Source organism: Salmo salar, chromosome 05, assembly GCF_965601325.2.
Source record: "Salmo salar chromosome 05, fSalSal1, whole genome shotgun sequence".
Classification (NCBI taxonomy): domain Eukaryota; kingdom Metazoa; phylum Chordata; class Actinopteri; order Salmoniformes; family Salmonidae; genus Salmo; species Salmo salar.
Window position 1 is genome coordinate 14,162,546 of NC_138295.1, and position 20,579 is coordinate 14,183,124.

Consider the following 20,579-nt stretch of genomic DNA (forward strand, 5'->3'; position numbering starts at 1 on the left):
GGTTAGAGTGTATGGTGGTGGTGGTGGTTAGAGTGTATGGTGGTGGTGGTTAGAGTGTATGGTGATGGTGGTGGTGGTTAGAGTGTATGGTGGTGGTGGTGGTTAGAGTGTATGGTGGTGGTGGTGAGAGTGTATGGTGGTGGTGGTGGTTAGAGTGTATGGTGGTGGTGGTGGTGGTTAGAGTGTATGGTGGTGGTGGTGGTTAGAGTGTATGGTGGTGGTGGTTAGAGTGTATGGTAGTGGTGGTGGTTAGAGTGTATGGTGGTGGTGGTGGTGGTTAGAGTGTAGGTGGTGGTGGTGGTGGTGGTGTGGTAGAGTGTATGGTGGTGGTGGTGGTTAGAGTGTATGGTGGTGGTGGTGGTGGTTAGAGTGTATGGTGGTGGTGGTGGTTAGAGTGTATGGTGGTGGTGGTTAGAGTGTATGGTGATGGTGGTGGTGGTTAGAGTGTATGGTGGTGGTGGTGGTTAGAGTGTATGGTGGTGGTGGTGGTGGTTAGAGTGTATGGTGGTGGTTAGAGTGTATGGTGGTGGTGGTGGTGATGGTGGTTAGAGTGTATGGTGGTGGTGGTGGTTAGAGTGTGTGCATCAGCGGTTCTGGGTTCTGGATCAAGTCCAGGCTCCAGACAGATGCTGTGATTGAGAACCAGTTAGTCTGAAGAATGGCTGTCTGAGAGCAGGACTAAGACAAAAGACTTGGTTCAGTCACAACGGAAAGACAGAGAGAGGGGAAGAGGAAGAGAGAGAGGAGGGGTAAGAAAGAGAGACAGTGAGAGTGAGATAGAGAGAGGGGGGAGTAGGAAAGATAGATAGATAGATGTGGATAGAGAGAGGGGGGAGTAGGAAAGATAGATAGATGTGGATAGAGAGAGGGGGGAGTAGGAAAGATAGATAGATGTGGATAGAGAGAGGGGGGAGTAGGAAAGATAGATAGATGTGGATAGAGAGAGGGGGGAGTAGGAAAGATAGATAGATGTGGATAGAGAGAGGGGGGAGTAGGAAAGATAGATAGATGTGGATAGAGAGAGGGGGGAGTAGGAAAGATAGATAGATGTGGATAGAGAGAGGGGGGAGTAGGAAAGATAGATAGATGTGGATAGAGAGAGGGGGGAGTAGGAAAGATAGATAGATGTGGATAGAGAGAGGGGGGAGTAGGAAAGATAGATAGATGTGGATAGAGAGAGGGGGGAGTAGGAAAGATAGATAGATGTGGATAGAGAGAGGGGGGAGTAGGAAAGATAGATAGATGTGGATAGAGAGAGGGGGGAGTAGGAAAGATAGATAGATGTGGATAGAGAGATGGGGAGAAGGGGAGGGCTAGTGCACATCAGGGTCAGTGGGTCACATTCTCTCATGTTATCAGATGACATCACCAGGGTCTCTGGCAGGGGTGGCAGGGGATGACGCAACTAGAGAAATGAATGATGAAGGGGCTTTTATGGCAGAGCCGGGAGGGTGTGTGTGTCTGACAGACCGTCTCAGCCGGGGGTCAAGCTAAAGTCAAACAAGCATATAGATCTGTAGCGGTGAAAGACTAAACATCAACTGAAAGAAAGAAAGAAGGACAAGCAAATGTGCCAAAGTCACAGGGAGAAGAGATGTCTCTGTTATGTATCATCCGTGTCTGTCTGTCTGTCTGTCTGTCTGTCTGTCTGTCTGTCTGTCTGTCTGTCTGTCTGTCTGTCTGTCTGTCTGTCTGTCTGTCTGTCTGTCTGTCTGTCTGTCTGTCTGTCTGTCTGTCTGTCTGTCTGTCTGTCTGTCTGTCTGTCTGTCTGTCTGTCTGTCTGTCTGTCTGTCTGTCTGTCTGTCTGTCTGTCTGTCTGTCTGTCTGTCTGTCTGTCTGTCTGTCTGTCTGTCTGTCTGTCTGTCTGTCTGTCTGTCTGTTTGGTCTGTCTGTCTGTCTGTCTGTCTGATTTCTGTCTGTGTGTGGTCATCATTCTCTACATCCTGACTGTACAGTGGGGGACGTGTGTTGACCTGAAGCTTAAACTTCTCTACTGGGAAAAGGATGAGAGGAGAGGGGAGGAGAGGAGTGGAGAGCAGAAGGTATAATGGACAGAGGAGAGGAGTGAAAAGAGTGGGGCTTTTCAGAGGAGAGGGGTGGACAGAGGAGAGGACAGGAGTGGAAAGAGGAGAGGAGAGGGGTGGAAAGAGGGTTTAGGAGAAGAGAGGACAGAGGAGAGGGGTGGACAGAGGAGAAGGGTGGACAGAGGGTTTAGGAGAAGAGTGGACAAGGGAGAGGAGAAGAGTGGACAGAAGAGAAGAGGACAGAGGGGAGGAGAGGGGTGGACAGAGGAGAGGGGTGGACAGAGGAGAGGAGAGGGATGGACAGAGGAGAGGGGTGGACAGAGGAGAGGGGAGGGGTGGACAGAGGAGAGAACAGGAGTGGACAGAGGAAAGGAGAGGGGTGGACAGAGGAGAGAACAGGAGTGGACAGAGGAAAGGAGAGGGGTGGACAGAGGAGATGGGAGGCATCAGAGATTGTACAATTCTCTGTTTCACGGAAGCATGGCTCTCGCGGGATATGTTGTCGGAATTGGTTCAGTCACCGGGCTTCTCCATGTATCGCGCCAACAGAGATAGACAGAGATAAACACCCCTCTCTGGGAAGACGAAGGGCGGGGGTGTATGCTTCATGATTAACGACTCATGGTGTAATCATAACAACATACAGGAACTCAAGTCCTTCTGCTCACCTGACCTAGAATTTCTTACAATCAAATGCCGGCCATATTACCTCACAAGAGAATTCTCATCAGTTATCGTCACAGCTGTGTACATTCCCCCCCAAGCAGACACCAAGACGGCTCTCAAGGATCTTCACTGGACTCTATGTAAACTGGAAACCATATATCCTGAGGCTACATTTATTGTAGCTGGGGATTTTAACAAAGCAAATCAGAGAACAAGGTTACCTAAATTCTATCAGCATATTGATTGCACTACACGTGGGAGTAATACACACGATCACTGCTACTCTCAATTTGTACAAAGCCCTCCCCCACCCTCCCTTTGGCAAATCCCGACAACGACTCCATCTTGCTCCTACCGTCTTATAGGCAGAAATTCAAACAGGATGTACCAGTGACTAGAACCATTCAATGCTGGTCTGACCAATCGGAATCCACACTTCAAGATTGTTTTGATCACGCCGCCTGGGATATGTTCTGGTCAGCCAGAGAACAACATCGATCTATACACTGACTCGGTGAGTGAGTTTATAAGGAAGTGCATTGGAGATGTTGTACCCACTGTGACTATTAAAACCCACCCTAACCAGAAACCGTGGATGGATGGCGGTATTCGGACAAAACTGAAAGTGCGAACCACCGCATTTAACCATGGAAAGAGGTCTGGGAATATGGCTGAATATAAACAGTGTAGTTATTCCCTGCGCAAGGCAATCAAAAAAGCGAAATGCCAGTACAGGGACAAAGTGGAGTCACAATTCAATGGCTCAGACACGAGACGTATGTGGCAGGGTCAACAGGAAATCACGGACTACAAAAAGAAAACCAGCTACGTCACGGACACCGACGTCACGCTTCCAGACAAACTAAACACCTTCGTTGCCCGCTTTGAGGATAATACAGTGCCACCGTCGCGGCCCACTAACAAGGATTGTGCCCCTCTCCCCTCCTTCTCCATGGCCGACGTGAGTAAAACATTTAAACATGTTAACCCTCTCAAGGCTGCTAGCCCAGACAGCATCCATAGCCTCAGAGCATGCGCAGACCAGCTGACTGGTGTGTTTACGGACATATTCAATCGCTCCCTATCCCAGTCTGCTGTCCCCACATGCTTCAAGATGGCCAACACATTGTTCCTGTACCCAAGAAGGCAAAGTTAACTGAACTAAATGACTACCGCCCTGTAGCACTACCTTCTGTCATCATGAAGTGCTTTGAGAGACTAGTCAAGGATCATATCACCTCCACCTTACCGGCCACTCTAGACCCACTTCAGTTTGCATACCACCCCAACAGGTTCACAGACGACGCAATCGCTATCACACTGCACACTGCCCTACCCCATCTGGACAAGAGGAATACCTATGTAAGAATGCTGTTCATTAACTACAGCTCAGCATTCAACACCATAGTACCCTCCAAGCTCATCATCAAGCTGGAGGCCCTGGGTCTCAACCCCGCCCTGTGGAATTGGGTTCTAGACTTTCTGAAGGGCCGCCCCTAGGTGGTGAAGGCCGGAAACAACATCTCCACGTCCCTGACCGTGCTCAGCCCCCTCCTGTACTCCCTGTTCACCCACGACTGCGTGGCCATGCGCGCATCCAACTCAATCATCAAGTTTTCAGACGACACAACAGTAGTGGGCTTGATTACCAACACCGCCGATTACCAACACCGGCTTGATTACCAACACCGCCTACAGGGAGGAGGTGAGGGCACTCGGAGTGTGGTGTCAGGAAAACAACCTTTCACTCAACGTCAACAAAACAAAGGACATGATCGTGGACTTCAGGAAACAGCAGAGGGAGCACCCCCCTATCCACATCGAAGGGACAGCAGTGGAGAAGGTGGAAAGTTTTAAGTTCCTCGGCGTACATGTCACAGACAAACTGAAATGGTCCACCAACACAGACAGTGTGGTGAAGAAGGCGCAACAGAGCCTCTTCAACCTCAGGAGGCTGAAGAAATGTGTCTCGTCACCTAAAACCCTGAAAAACTTTTACAGATGCACAATTGAGAGCATCCTGTTGGGCTGCATCACCGCCTGGTACGGCAACTGCACCGCACTCAACCGCAAAGCTCTCCCGAGGGTGGTGCGGTCTGCACAACGCATCACTGGGGGCAAACTACCTGCCCTCCAGGACACCTACAGCACCTGATGTCACAGGAAGGCCAAAAAGATCATCACGGACAACAATCACCCGAGCCACTGCCTGTTCACCCCACTACCATCCAGAAGGCAAGGTCAGTACAGGTGCATCAAAGCTGGGACTGAGAGACTGAAAAACAGCTTCTATCTCAAGGCCATCAGACTGCTAAACAGCAAACATTAACTCAGAGAGGCTGCTGCCTACATTGAGACCCAATCACTGGCCACTTTAATAAATGGATCACTAGTCACTTTAATCATATTTACATATCTTACATTACTCATATCATATGTACAGTTGAAGTTGGAAGTTTACATACACCTTAGCCAAATACATTTAAACTCAGTTTTTCACAATTCCTGACATTTAATCCTACTAAAAATTCCCTGTCTTAGGTCAGTTAGGATCACCACTTTATTTTAAGAATGTGAAATTTCAGAATAATAGTAGAGAGAATGATTTATTTCAGCTTTTATTTCTATCATCACATTCCCAGTGGGTCAGAAGTTTACATACACTCAATTAGTATTTGGTAGCATTGCCTTTAAATTGTTTAACTTGGGTCAAACGTTTTGGGTAGCCTTCCACAAGCTTCCCACAATAAGTTGGGTGAATTTTGGCCCTTTCCTCCTGACAGAGCTGGTGTAACTGAGTCAGATTTGTAGGCCTCCTTGCTCGCACACACTTTTTCAGTTCTGCCCACAAATGTTCTATAGGATTGAGGTCAGAGCTTTGTGATGGCCACTCCAATACCTTGACTTTGTTGTCCTTAAGCCATTATGCCACAACTTTGGAAGTATGCTTGGGGTCAATGTTAATTTGGAAGACCCATTTGCAATCAAGCTTTAACTTCCTGACTGATGTCTTGAGATGTTGCTTCAATATATCCACATCATTTTTATTCCCCATGATGCCATCTATTTTGTGAAGTGCACCAGTCCCTCCTGCAGCAAAGCACCCCCACAACATGATGCTGCCACCCTCGTGCTTCACGGTTAGGATGGTGTTCTTCGGCTTGCAAGCCTCCCCCTTTTTCCTCCAAAGATTATGATGGTCATTATGGCCAAACAGTTCTATTTTTGTTTCATCAGACCAGAGGACATTTCTCCAAAAAGTACAATCTTTGTCCCCATGTGCAGTTGCAAACCGTAGTCTGGCTTTTTATGGCGGTTTTGGAGCAGTGGCTTCTTCCTTGCTGAACGGCCTTTCAGGTTATGTCGATACAGGACTTGTTTTACTGTGGACAGATACTTTTGTACCTGTTTCCTCCAGCATCTTCACAAGATCACAAGATCTTCACAACACCTTTGCTGTTGTTCTGGGATTGATTTGCACTTTTCGCACCAAAGTACGTTAATCTCTAGGAGACAGAACGGATCTCCTTCCTGAGCGGTATGACAGCTACGTGGTCCCTTGGTGTTTATACTTGCGTACTATTGTAGACTTGTGGAGGTCTACAATGTTTTTTCTGAGGTCTGGGCTGATTTCTTTTGATTTTCCCATGATGTCAAGGAAAGAGGCACTGAGTTTGAAGATAGGCCTTGAAATACATCCACAGGTACACCTCCAATTGACTCAAATTATGTCAATTAGCCTATCAGAAGCTTCTAAAGCCATGACATCATTTTCTGGAATTTTCCAAGCTGTTTAAGGGCACAGTCAATTTAGCGTATGTAAACTTCTGACCCACTGGAATTGTGATACAGGGAATTATAAGTGAAATAATCTGTCTGTAAACAATTGTTTGAAAAATTACTTGTGTCATGCACAAAGTAGATGTCCTAACCGACTTGCCAAAACTATAGTTTGTTAACAAGAAATTTGTGGAGTGGTTGAAAAACAAATTTTAATGACTCCAACCTAAGTATGTAAACTTCCGACTTCAACTGTATATACTGTATTTTACTCCATCTATTGCACCTTGCCTATGCCGCTCGGCCATCGCTCATCCATATATTTATATGTACATATTCTCATTCACCCCTTTACATTTGTGTCTATTAGGTAGTTGTTGGGGAATTGTTAGATTACTTGTTAGATTTTACTGCACTGTCGGAACTAGAATCACAAGCATTTCACTATACTCGCAGTAACATCTGCTAACCATGAGTATGTGAACAATAAGATTTGATTTGACAGAGGAGAGGAGAGGGGCAGGGGGAAACACGACAATAAACAGATTTGAACACCACATAACCCTCCCCCTGCCTTCCTTAACTCTCCCTGTCTTTCCTGATCTCTACCCTTCCATTGTCCTATCCATGTCTCGCTTTCTCTCTCTCCATCTCTCCATCTCTCTCTGACTCAGCAGCACAGCCCCTCCTGACTCTCCTGAATATCCTGACTCTCCTGACTCTTAACCAAATCACCGTCCTCCTCTGGCCCCGCCACTGCCTTTCATTAGGCTAAAAGCCCTGAGACACACACACACACACACGCACACACACACACACACACACACAGCAGGTTTATGATTAAGTGATTCAAAGACAAGAGCAAAGGAGACAGACTGAAATATAGAAGGAGAGAGGGAGGGGAGGAGAGAGAGAAAAAGAGAGGGAGGGGAGGAGAGAGAGAGAAGGAGGGAGGGAGAGCAAGAGAATGAGAAAGGGAGGGGAGAAGAGAGAGAAGGAGGGAGGGAGGGCAAGAGAATGTGAATGAGAAAGGGGGAGAGAAAGAAGGAGGGAGGGAGGGAGGGAGATAAGGATAAATGGAAGGGAGGAGAGTGAGAGAAGGAGAAAGGAGACAGTAAAGGAGATGAAAGGAAGGAAGGAATGATCTAGATAGAAAGAAGGAGACCACTTCATCTCCTTCTATTGGCTGGAGGCTGGTGAGGTCTAGGACTGGAGCAGGGGATAAGGCTGGTGAGGTCTAGGACTGGGGCAGGGGATAAGGCTGGTGAGGTCTAGGACTGGGGCAGGGGATAAAGCTGGTGAGGTCTAGGACTGGGGCAGGGGATAAGGCTGGTGAGGTCTAGGACTGGGGCAGGGGATAAGGCTGGTGAGGTCTAGGACTGGGGCAGGGGATAAGGCTGGTGAGGTCTAGGACTGGGGCAGGGGATAAGGCTGGTGAGGTTTAGGACTGGGGCAGGGGATAAGGCTGGTGAGGTCTAGGACTGGGGCAGGGGATAAGGCTGGTGAGTTCTAGGACTGGGGCAGGGGATAAAGCTGGTGAGGTCTAGGACTGGGGCAGGGGATAAGGCTGGTGAGGTTTAGGACTGGGGCAGGGGATAAGGCTGGTGAGGTTAGGACTGGAGCAGGGGATAAGGCTGGTGAGGTTTAGCACTGGGGCAGGGGATAAGACTGGTGAGGTCTAGGACTTGGGCAGGGGATAAGGCTGGTGAGGTCTAGGACTGGGGCAGGGGATAAGGCTGGTGAGGTCTAGGACTGGGGCAGGGGATAAGGCTGATGAGGTCTAGGACTGGGGCAGGGGATAAGGCTGGTGAGGTCTAGGACTGGGGCAGGGGATAAGGCTGGTGAGGTCTAGGACTGGGGCAGGGGATAAGGCTGGTGAGGTTAGGACTGGGGCAGGGGACAAGGCTGGAGCAGAGGCCTGCAGGAGAGTTTAGGGACAAGGAGAGAGAGCGCTGAAGAAAAGAGGACTGGGGTAGGAGACTGGCGTAAAGAGGACTGGGGTAGTAGACTGGAGTAAAGAGGACAGGGGAAGTAGACTGGGGTAAAGAGGACTGGGGTAGTAGACTGGGGTAAAGAGGACTGAAGAAGGAGACTGGGGTAAAGAGGACTGGGGTAGTAGACTGGGGTAAAGAGGACTGAAGAAGGAGACTGGGGTAAAGAGGACTGAAGAAGGAGACTGGGGTAAAGAGGACTGGGGAAGGAAACTGGGTAAAAAGGACTGGGGTAGGAGGCTGGGGTAAAGAGGACTGGGGTAATAGACTGGGGTAAAGAGGACTGGGGAAAAGAGGACTTGGATAGAAGACTGGAGTAAAAAGGACAGGGAAGGAGACTGGGGTAAAGAGGACTGGGGTAAAGAGGATAGGGGTAAAGAGGACTGGGGTAAAGAGGATAGGGGTAAAGAGGACTGGGGTAAAGAGGACTGGGGTAGTAGACTAAGTAAAGAGGACTGGGGTAAAGAGGACTGGGGTAGTAGACTAAGTAAAGAGGACTGGGGTAGTAGACTGGGTTAAAGATAACTGGGGTAAAGAGGACTGGGGTAGTAGACTGGGGTAAAGAGGACTGGGGTAAGGAGACTGTGGTAAATAGGACTGGGCTAGGAGACTGTGGTAAAGAGGACTGGGGTAATAGACTGGGGTAAAGAGGACTGGGGTAATAGACTGGGGTAAAGAGGACTGGGGAAAAGAGGACTTGGATAGAAGACTGGAGTAAAAAGGACAGGGGAAGGAGACTGGGGTAAAGAGGACTGGGGAAGTAGACTGGGGTAAAGAGGACTGGGGAAGTAGACTGGGGTAAAGAGGACAGGGGAAGTAGACTGGGGTAAGAGGACTGAAGAAGGAGACTGGGGTAAAAAGGACTGGGGTAGGAGACTGGGGTAAAGAGGACTGGGGTAAAGAGGATGGGGTAAAGAGGACTGGGGTAAAGAGGACTGGGGTAAAGAGGACTGGGGTAAAGAGGACTGGGGTAATACCCTAGGGTAAAGAGGACTGGGGTAGGAGACGGGTAGTAGATGGGGTGAGAAGACTGGGGTAGGAGACTGGGGTAGTAGACTGGGGTAAAGAAGACTGGGGTAGTTGACTGGGGTAAAGAGGACTGGGGTAGGAGGACTGGGGTAAAGAGGACTGGGGTAGTTGACTGGGGTAAAGAGGACTGGGGTAGGAGGACTGGGGTAGGAGACTGGGGTAGTAGACTGGGGTAAAGAGGACTGGGGTAGTAGACTGGGGTAAAGAGAACTTGGTTAGTAGACTGGGGTAAAGAGAACTGGGGTAGTAGACTGGGGTAAATAGGACTGAGGTAGTGGACTGGAGTAAAGAGGACTGGGTTAGTAGACTGGTGTAAAGATGACTGGGGTAATTAGGACCTGGGTAGAGGATTTGGATGAGATGGAATGGGGTAGAGGACTGAGGTAAAGAGGACTGAGGTAAAGAGGACTGGGGTAAAGATGACTGGGGTAGAGGACTGGGGTAGGGGCTAAGCCAGGATAAAAGGGGGTAGCGGGTTTGGACTGGAGCTGGGATTGAGCCAGGGGTATTGTTCTGGGATATAAGACTGGGGCGTTCTCTGGCTACTCTCCAGACTCAGCCATTGATCAGAGAACCTGATTAGCATAAAACGCCTTCTCCCTCACACTGACCCACAGAGAGTGGAGAGGAGAGGATGAGAGAGCGAAAGAAAACAAGAGAGAGTGTTAATTTATTTTCCCTTTTGTACTTTAACTATTTGAACATTGTTACAACACTACATAGACATAATATGACATTTGGAATGTCTTTATTCTTTTGGAACTTCTGTGAGTGTAACGTTTACTGTTCATTTTTGATTGTTTATTTAACTTTTGTTTATTATCTATTTCACTTGCGTTGGCAATGTTAACATATGTTTCCCATGACAATAAAGCCCTTTGGATTTAATTGAATTGAACTGAGAGAGAGCGAGTGAGCGAGCGAGAGAGAAGCGATGCCCACAAATTCCATCACAAAGCCCTCACCAACAGGGAGTTTAGCTTGGAGAAGAGTCCCCTCAGCCAGCTGGGTCTAGGGATCTTTGTACAAACAGACCTCACAGAGCCCCAGGACAGCAACAAAATTACACCCAACCAAATTAGGAGAAGGCTAAAATATTTAGTGACACAAAAAAAGAATCAACCAAACAACAGAGCAAACTAGAATGTTATTTGGCCCTAAACAGAGCGTACACCGTGGCAGAATACCTGACCACTGACTGACCCACAATTAAGGAAAGCTTTGACTATGTACAGGCTCAGTGAGCATAGCCTTGCTATTGAGAAAGGCTGCCGTAGGCAGACCTGGCTCTCAAGAGAAGACAGGCTATGTGCACACTGCCCACAAAATGAGGTGGAAACTGAGCTGCACTTCCTAACCTCCTGCCAAATGTATGACCATATTAGAGACTCATATTTCCCTCAGATTACACAGACCCACAAAGAATTCGAAACAAACCCAATTTTGATGAACTCCCATATCTGTTAGGCAAAATTTCACAGTGTGCCATCACAGCAGCAAGATTTGTGACCTGTTGCCATGAGATAAGGGCAACCAGTGAAGAACAAACACCATTGTAAATACAACCTATATTTATGTTTATTCATTGTCCCTTTCATTCTTCAACTAATTGCACATTGTTACAACACTGTACATAGCCAATAATTGAACATTTTAAATATCTATATTCTTTTAAAACTTTTGTGAGTGTAATGTTTACTAATGTTTCACTTGTTTATTTCCTTTTTGTTTACTGTCTATTCCATTTGCTTTGACAATGTTAACATGCGTTTCCCATGCCAAAAAGCCATTTGAATTGAGCGAGCGTGACACAGAGGGAGAGAATCAGAATGAGATGAACTATGTGGGCTGGAGTCAGCAGAAACACTGGAGAGAAATCTGGATCAATGAGAGAGAAATTAGAATAAGGACCAACTAAAGTAGCATTATCTTGGTGTAGCTCCATGTTACTATGTCTCATGCAGTATTCACATCATAGCTCCAGATAATAACCCAAGCACTGTCAAACACAGCACATTCATTTTGCAACGCTGTGGATCAACGACAGGACAATAAGACGATATGGATTTCATACAGCCATGATAAAACTCCAGATCTCCAGTCTTATTCTAGTACAATGTTGATTACTTAGTCCTTATCGGAGTTAAAGAAGGTTGTACTGTCAACGCTCTTATCGTGTTGTTAGTCTATCCTCTTGGTTTGAGTACACATATTGAATGTTACTCTAGATAGGAGCGTCTGATTAAATGTTTAACATGTATAACGTAACCTGACATGTGAGTACCATAAATGTTTAACATGTATAACGTAACCTGACATGTGAGTACCATAAATGTTTAACATGTATAACGTAACCTGACATGTGAGTACCATAAATGTTTAACATGTATAATGTAACCTGACATGTGAGTACCATAAATGTTTAACATGTATAACGTAACCTGACATGTGAGTACCATAAATGTTTAACATGTATAATGTAACCTGACATGTGAGTACCATAAATGTTTAACATGTATAACGTAACCTGACATGTGAGTACCATACGTGCCTAAGCACTATACTGAAATAAATATATATATATATAATGTTAACCACCGAACATTGAATTAAGAAAATAACAATAATTGCAGTCTTCAAACCAACACATCTTTGCTGCATCACCGTAACACCTTACTGTGGAGAAATGCTGAATGGAACACACTTTCCTCCCACTAACTCAACCAGTGAGTTTACAGTGACATTCAACTGACTGAAAAGTTCTAGTAATCTTGCACAGTTTTAGTTTCTCAAATTCCTCTGAGGATGTTGAGCAGTCAGATTACTAAAGCACAACCTCAGTAAAATAGTAGCTCTCATCTAATTTCAAAGAATGTCTGCTAATCATAAAGACACACACACACACACACACGCACACACACGTGTTAATCACTCCCCCAGCTGTAATGTGATCACCTGGTGGGGTTGTCTCTCTAAGGGGAGGGTCAGTCAGACACAGCAGAGTCACGCTCTGTGTGTGTGTGTGTCATCAGTCACCACCATAACTTTATCCAACACTGAGGACAGGTTTAACCCCTTATTTTCACAGATTTTGTCACTGTAGTACACTGTCACAACGGTTGTCTTTCCATTATGTTTGTTAATGGAAATGCTTTCCATCCCATGCGTGATATTCCTATCCTAAAGGTGGAAGTCTGCTGTTCCCTGGAAGTCAATGTAAACCCTCCCCCTGCGGCCAAAGGGACTCAGAGTCATTGTGTTGTTAGCCAGATGAGCTGAGACATTGTGACACGGGTCAATGTGTCGTTAGCCGTTACAGCATCAATGTTGACACACACACATCCTTCCTCTATGTCCTTTCCTCTGATCACCAGGATTCATCTGTCCATCACTACCTTCAACTGATAGGAAGTCAAACAGAAGGACAAGATAGTCACTTCCTGTTTCCCCTCGTGTGTTTAGGTTTTAGGTGACATCCCTCTATCTTTCTCTACTCCATCCCCCTCTCCCTCCCTCCATCCTCTCTTCCCTCCATCCTTATGCAAAACACATGTTCACTTTGACATCTGTCTAACTAAACTCAAACATATGGGAAAAGCCTGAATGATGAGGTCTGAGACTGTGTGTGTGTGTGTGTGTGTGTGTGTGTGTGTGTGTGTGTGTGTGTGTGTGTGTGTGTGTGTGTGTGTGTGCTACTGTGCTTCCTAACAAAGTGTTCCCTCTGTCACTATCAATGTATGACTTTGTATAGTACAGTACAGTACGTTATGGTATAGTGCAGTATGCTATGGTATAGTACAGTATGTCATTGTGTAGTATGGTACATTATGGTATAGTACAGTACGTTATAGTATAGTACAGTATGTTATGGTATAATACAGTATGTTATTGTGTAGTACAGTATGTTATGGTATAATATAGTATGTTATTGTGTAGTACAGTATGTTATGGTATAGTATAGTACATTATGCTATATTACATTATGTTATGGTATATTACATTATGTTATGGTATAGTATAGTACGTTATAGTATAGTACAGTATGTTGTGGTATAATACAGTATGTTATGGTATTGTACAGTATGGTATAGTACAGTAAGGTTCTTACTCATTCCTGTGCAGACGGAGGGTCATCTCCTCTCCCTCAGCTGTGATGAGGACCTCTGCCTCAGACGGGTGCTGCTGGGGAGAAAACCAGAGAAATAGAATAATATCTCACTAGCATTATATCTAACATTATAAATTGGGTGGTTCGAGCCCTGAATCCTGATTGGCTGACAGCCGTGGTATATCTGACCATATACCATGGGTATGATAAAACATGTATTTTTACTGCTCTAATTACATTGGTAACCAGTTTATAATAGCAAAAAGCCACTTCAGGGTTTGTGGTATATGGCAATATACCACGGCTAAGGGCTGTATCCAGGCACTCTGCGATGCGTCGAGCACAAGAACAGCCCTTAGTTATGGTATGTTCGCCATATACCACACCCCTTCTGGCCTTATTGCTTAATTATATCTAGCATTATATCTAGCATTATATCTCTCTAACATTATATCTCTCTAACATTATATCTCTCTAACATTATATCTCTCTAACATTATATCTCTCTAGCATTATATCTCTGTAGCATTATATCTCTGTAGCATTATATCTCTCTAACATTATATCTCTCTAATATTATATCTCTCTAATATTATATCTCTCTAACATTATATCTAACATTATATCTCTCTCTAACATTATATCTAACATTATATCTAACATTATATCTCTCTCTAACATTATATCTAACATTATATCTCTCTCTAACATTATATCTAACATTATATCTCTCTAACATTATATCTCTCTAGCATTATATATCTCTAACATTATATCTCTCTAACATTATATCTCTCTAACATTATATCTCTCTAGCATTATATCTCTCTAACATTATATACCTCTTACATGTAATGTGTGAAATGTGTTGTGCTATTTTAGAGGACAACCATGTATGTCTCTCTGAGTTAGTAGGGGATGTCAGTGATAAGATCAGATCTCACCTTCTCTCCATGGATGGACCTCCTGTGTCTTGCAGGCTGCAGCCAGTGTGGATATGTAATCTCATAGCTCTCTAGGTGTTCTATTCTGTGGTTGTTCTCCTGAGGGTTCGGTCTCTGCTCCTCTACACACAGGAATTACAACAATGTCAATAAAGGGGGCAGTAGAAGATTTTAATATAACGTCTCCTGTTAAAATATAATAAAACAAGCTTGTGTAGTCATTGCAAAATCAAATTAAATACATATTTATTTGTCACATGCTTTGTAAAACAACAGGTGTAGACTAACAGTGAAATGTTTACTTGCGGGCCCTTCCCAACTGTGCAGAGAGAAAGAAAATAGAGAAATAATAGAAAAATAAAGCAAATAATAATAATAAACACACAATGAGTAACGATAACTTGGCTATAAACACGGGGTACCAGTACAAAGTGGATGTGCAGGGGTACGAGGTAATTGAGATAGATATGTACATATAAACTAGGAATAGAGTGACAGATAATAAACAGCAGCAGCAGCAGCGTATGTGATGACTCCAAAAAGTTAATGCAAAAAAGGCTCAATGCCGATAGTCCGGGTAGCTTTTTGGTTAAAAGGTGCAATATGCAGAAATTGCTCCGCCATTTCCTAGTTGCTAAAATTCTAATAGTTCTCTTAATTTCAGTTTATGTGAAAAAAACAAGAGAATCATTGTACCATCTATATAATGTGAAATATTTTTTCAATAACCAAAAATAGTGTATTTTCAGCTGTTTGAAGCTGGTGTACAGAACCAGCAGTAAAAGACCAAAAAAATAAACTTAAGAATTATAATCACATAGATAGCGCACATAGAACCGCTTCTTAGACTTGGTTTCAATGCAAATGATAGATCTAGAACTAAGATTTCTATGTGAATTTGGTCAGGTCGCCCAAAAAAATGACATAATGCAGCTTTAACTATTTAACTAAGTATTTAGCGGTCTTATGGCTTGGGGGTAGAAGCTGTTTAGGGTCCTGTTGGTTTCAAACTTGATGCATCGGTACCACTTGCCGTATAGTAACAGAAAGAATAGTCTATGACTTGGGTGGCTGGTGTCTTTTACAATTTGTAGGGCCTTCCTCTGACACCGTCTGCTATAGAGGTCCTGGATGGCAGGAAGCTCGGCCCCAGTGATGTACTGGGCTGTACACACTACCCTCTGTAGCAGTTGCCATACCAAGCGGTGATGCATCTGGTCAACATGCTCTCGATGGCGCAGCTGTAGAACTTTTTGAGGATCTGAAGGCCAATGCCAAATCTTTTTGGCCACCTTTTTTATTTAATTTATTTTTTAACCCTAATTTTACCAGATAAGTTGACTGCGAACACATTTTCATTTACAGCAACAACCTGGGGAATAGTTATAGGGGAGAGGAAGGGGGATAAATGAGCCAATTGGAAGATCCTGAAGGGGAAAAGGCGTTGTCGTGCCCTTTTCATGACTGTGTTGGTGTGTGTTGACCATGATAAATCCTTAGTGATATGGACACCGAGGATATTGAAGGTCTCGACCTGCTCCACTACCACCCTGTTGATGTGAATGGGGGCATGCTGGGCCTTACGTTTCCTGTTGTCCATGATCAGCTCCTTTGTTTTGCTCACATTTTGCTCACGTTGTTGTTCTGGCACCACACTGTCAGGTCTCTGACCTCCTCCCTAAAGGTTGTCTAATTGTCGTTGTTGATCAGGCCTACCACTGTCATGTCATCTGCAAACTTAATGATGGTGTTGGAGCCGTGCGCGGCCACACAGTCTTGTGTGAACAGGGAATACAGGAGGGGACTAAGCACGCAACCCTGAAGTGCCCCCGTGTTGAGGGTCAGTGTGGCAGATGTGTTGTTGCCTACCCTCACCCCCTGGGGGCGGCCCATCAGAGTGTCCAGGATCCAGTTGCAGATGGAGGTGTTCAGTCTCAGGGTCCTTAGCTTAGTGATGAGCTTGGCGGCACTATGGTGTTGAATGCTGAGCTGTTTTCAATGAACAGTAATCTCACATAGGTGTTCCTCTTTTCCAGATTGGAAAACGCAGTGTGGAATGCAATTGAGATTGTGAAATCTGTGGATCTGTTGGGGTGGTATGTGAATTGGAGTGGGTCCATCTGAGATGATGGTGTTGATGTGAGCCAAAGCATTTCATAGCTACAGATGTGAGTACTATGGTTCGATAATCATTTAGACAGGTTACCTTGGCATTCTTGGGCACAGGGACTATGGTGGTCTGCTTGAAACATGTACGCATTACAGACTGGGTCAGGGAAAGGTTCAAAATGTCAGTGAATACACTTGCCAGCTGGTTAGCGCATACTCTGAGTATGCGTCCTGGTAATTCGTCTGGCTCTGTGGCCTTGTGAATGCTAACCTGTTTAAAGCTCTTACTCACATCGGCTACAGAGAGCATGATCACACAGTCGTCCAGAACAGCTAGTGCTCTCATTCATGGTTCAGTGTTGCTTGCCTCGAAGCGAGCATAGAATGTATTTAGCTAATCTGGTAGGCTTGAGTCACTGGGAAGCTCGTGGCTGGGTTTCCCTTTGTAATCCGTGATAGTTTGCAAGCCCTGCCACATCCGACGAGCGTCAGAGCTTAGTCCTGTATTGACGCTTTTCCTGTTTGATGATTCGTCGGAGGGCTTAGCTGGATTTTTTAATAAGCGTCCAGATTAGTGTCCCGCTCCTTGAAAGCGCCTTTAGCTCAGTGCGGATGTTGCCTTTAATCCATGGCTTCTGGTTGGGATATATACGTACGGTCACTGTGGGAACAATGTCATTGATGCACTTATTAATGAAGCCAGTGACTGATGCGGTAAACTCCCCAATGCCATTGGATGAATCCCAGAACATATTCCAGTCTGCACTCGCAAATAGTCTTGTAGCTTAGCATCTGCTTCATTGGACTACTTCCATATTGAGCGTGTCCAAAGGATTTGCCCAAAGGAGGGCGAGGGAGAGCTATGTATGCATTTCTGTGTGGAGTAAAGATGATCTAGAGTTGCATATGTGACATGCTGGTAGATATTAGCTAAACCAGATTTCAGTATTTCTGCATTAAAATCACAGGACACTGTTGTCTTGTTCTTGTTTGCTTATGGCCATATAGAGTTCCACAGTATGAGTCATAATACCCATAAAACCTAGCGGTCAAACAAGGAAATGGTCCTATCATTTTTTCACCACACATTTTAGAAACACTTAAAATAAGGGCTGTTTCGTGTAGGCTTACCCTGGTGTGACGTTTTGATAACTGTGTAAATCTCTCTAGGACAAGGTGACTTATCAATATATTCGCCTGTATTTACCCCCCCCCCACAAAATTAAATGCAAATTAGCTATCATAAAGAAATTCAAATGCCATGATGATCTGGATGAGACTGCCGAATCGAGGCAAAGGTAAGAATCTCTGGATTAACTATCTAATGCTAGCTAAATTTAGTAATGAATAAATTGGCAACTTTCTTTAAATTAACAATTCTGTGAACTGTCTGGTGCAAGTTTTAAATTGACAAAATACCTGTTAGCAAAGGAGTCAACTAGAGATGACATGCAGGAGCTTGTAGGGATTTGTAGTTTTGCATGATATCTACTTTGATGCTAATTAGCATTTTAGAATCAGAGAGTAAATAAAGACGAATATATTGATGAAAGTCACCTTGTCCGAGAGAGATTTACATGGTTATCAAAACGTCACGTCAGGGTAAGCCTACACGAAACACTTATTTAAAAGTTTTCTAAAATTCCCTATGGGAAAAATGAATGTTGGAAAAACAATTGGAACCATTTCCCTGTTTGACTGCTAGGTTTTATGGGTATTATGACACCTCTACTGTGGGGCTCTATACAGCTCGTTGAGTACAGTCTCGGATTGTTGTGGTAAATAGACAGCTATGAAAAATATACACTGAACAAAAATATAAATGCATGTAAAGTTTTGGTCCCATGTTTTATGAGCTGAAATAAAAGTTCCCCAAAATGTTCAGTACACACAAAAATATTATTTCTCTTACATTTTGTGCACAAATTTGTTTACATCACTGCTAGTGAGCATTTATCCTTTGCCAAGATAATCCAGCCACCTGACAGGTGTGGCATATCAAGAAACTGATTAAAAAGAATGATCATCACACAGGTGCACTTTGTGCTGGGGACAATAAAAAGCCACTCTAATATGTGTAGTTTTGTCACACAACACCACAGATGTCTCAAGTTTTGAGGGAGCGTGCAATTGGCATGCTAACTGCAAGAATTTCCACCAGAGTTGTTGCAAGAGAATGTAATGTTAATTTCTCTACCATAAGCTGCCTCCAACATCATTTTAGAGAATTTGGCAGTACGTCCAACCGGCCTCACAACCACAGACCACGTGTATGGCATAGTGTGTGCAAGCAGTTGCTGATGTCAATGTTGTGAACAGAGCGCGGTGGCAGTGGGGTTATTGTATGAGCATGCATAAGCTATGGACAAGGAACACAATTGCATTTTATCTATTGGCAATTTGAATGCACAGAGATACCGTGATGAGATCCTGAGTCTCAGTGTCGTGCCAGTCATCCATCACCATTACCTCATGTTTCAGAATGATAATGTATGGCCCCATGTCGGAAGTATCTGTACACACTTCCTGGAAGTGGAAATGTCCCAGTTCTTCCATTGCCTGCATACTCGCCAGACATGTCACCCTTTGAGCATGTTTGGGATGCTCTGGATTGACGTGTACCACAGCGTGTTCCAGTTCTCGTTAATATCCACCAACTTCAGACAGCCGTTGAAGAGGAGTGGGACATCATTCCACAGGCCACAATCAACAGCCTGATCAACTCTTTGTGAAGGAGATGTGTTGCGCTGCATGAGGCATATGGTGGTTACACCAGGTACTGACTGGTTTTCTGATCCATGCCACCCTACTTTTTTAAAAGGTATCTGTGAACAACAGATGCATATCTGTATTCCCAGTAATGTGAAATCCCTAGATTAGGGCCCAATGAATTTATTTCAATTGACTGATCTTTGAATCTTTGAATTGGTGGTAGTGTTGCATTTAGATTTGAGTTGAGTATTGTTGAAATCTCACTTGATAAATAGTATGTTCAACAGCTTATCATGAGGTAAAAAAGGTGCACTTTCTACAGGTAGTCAACAGGAAGTTCTGTAGTTGATTATATATAGAACTGACATCAGTACATTCTTTGAGAAGTTGTCAAAATAAGACTGCACTAGAAAACGTGCGTATGTTATGAATGAATAAGAACATTCACAATAGCCTATTCTAAGACTAAATAAGACTTGAAACACCAGTAAACACAAATGGGCAGAGTGAACTAACATTATGCACAGCTCAAAATAAATGATCATTAAACATTTATCAGCCATCCAGAAAAATGACATTTCCATTTATTAACATACTGATTATTGTAACGAATAAGCAGACTTACCGGCAGCAGCGTTCTGATCGGATACGAAAGACCCAACACAGCATATAACGACAATCAAATACAGACTCAGATGGGAATATACAGAACACAGCTTAAATCGAGTTAACCGTTCTCCTGGACTCATGCTAAAATAAAGCGTTAGAATTTAAACCGGACAATGTAATCACTAACAAAAATCGATACAAAAAAATCATATGCAAAGGACAAATAATAGCTGCCTGTCGACATATCCTATGCGGCGGCTAAATGTGTTGACGACAATAGTACTCTATTGCTCTGTCTGCTCGGGTTGCTTCCACAGAGGCAGAGCGCATCTTTTCTGTTGCATTCAGTTCTTCCTTTCATTTTCAGCCACTCCCATTTACACTATAACTAACTGGTCGTGCTTGCACCCGGCCGCTCGACTGAGACGCTCCAACGACTTCTGTGAGCCTATCGGTTTTGAAAACGGTTGAAGACTAGATATTGTTTTATGGCAGCCCTAACACCTATGCGTTAGCATATACAAAAATAATAAAATATCTTCTATTTTTCACAAATTCTATGTCTTATGATAGGCGAATGTAAATGTTCAGAAATACAGAACGTGTC

At 44.4% G+C, this 20,579-nt stretch overlaps 1 protein-coding gene across 1 annotated transcript in view; it reads right to left on the reverse strand.

The window, feature by feature from the left end:
* The window catches only part of LOC106604282 (disintegrin and metalloproteinase domain-containing protein 19), a gene marked incomplete at its 3' end in the record, with an annotated part of 51,238 nt that extends 30,900 nt beyond the window's left edge, over positions 1 to 20,338 (reverse strand). Inside the window, exons 1-3 of the mRNA XM_045719397.2 lie at positions 19,989 to 20,338; positions 14,543 to 14,664; positions 13,599 to 13,672 (exon numbers count right to left, since the gene is read on the reverse strand). Coding sequence (XP_045575353.2) covers positions 13,599 to 13,672; positions 14,543 to 14,664; positions 19,989 to 20,112 — 320 coding nt within the window. The remainder of the gene's footprint in view (positions 1 to 13,598; positions 13,673 to 14,542; positions 14,665 to 19,988) is intronic.
* Positions 20,339 to 20,579: the final 241 nt, after the last annotated feature.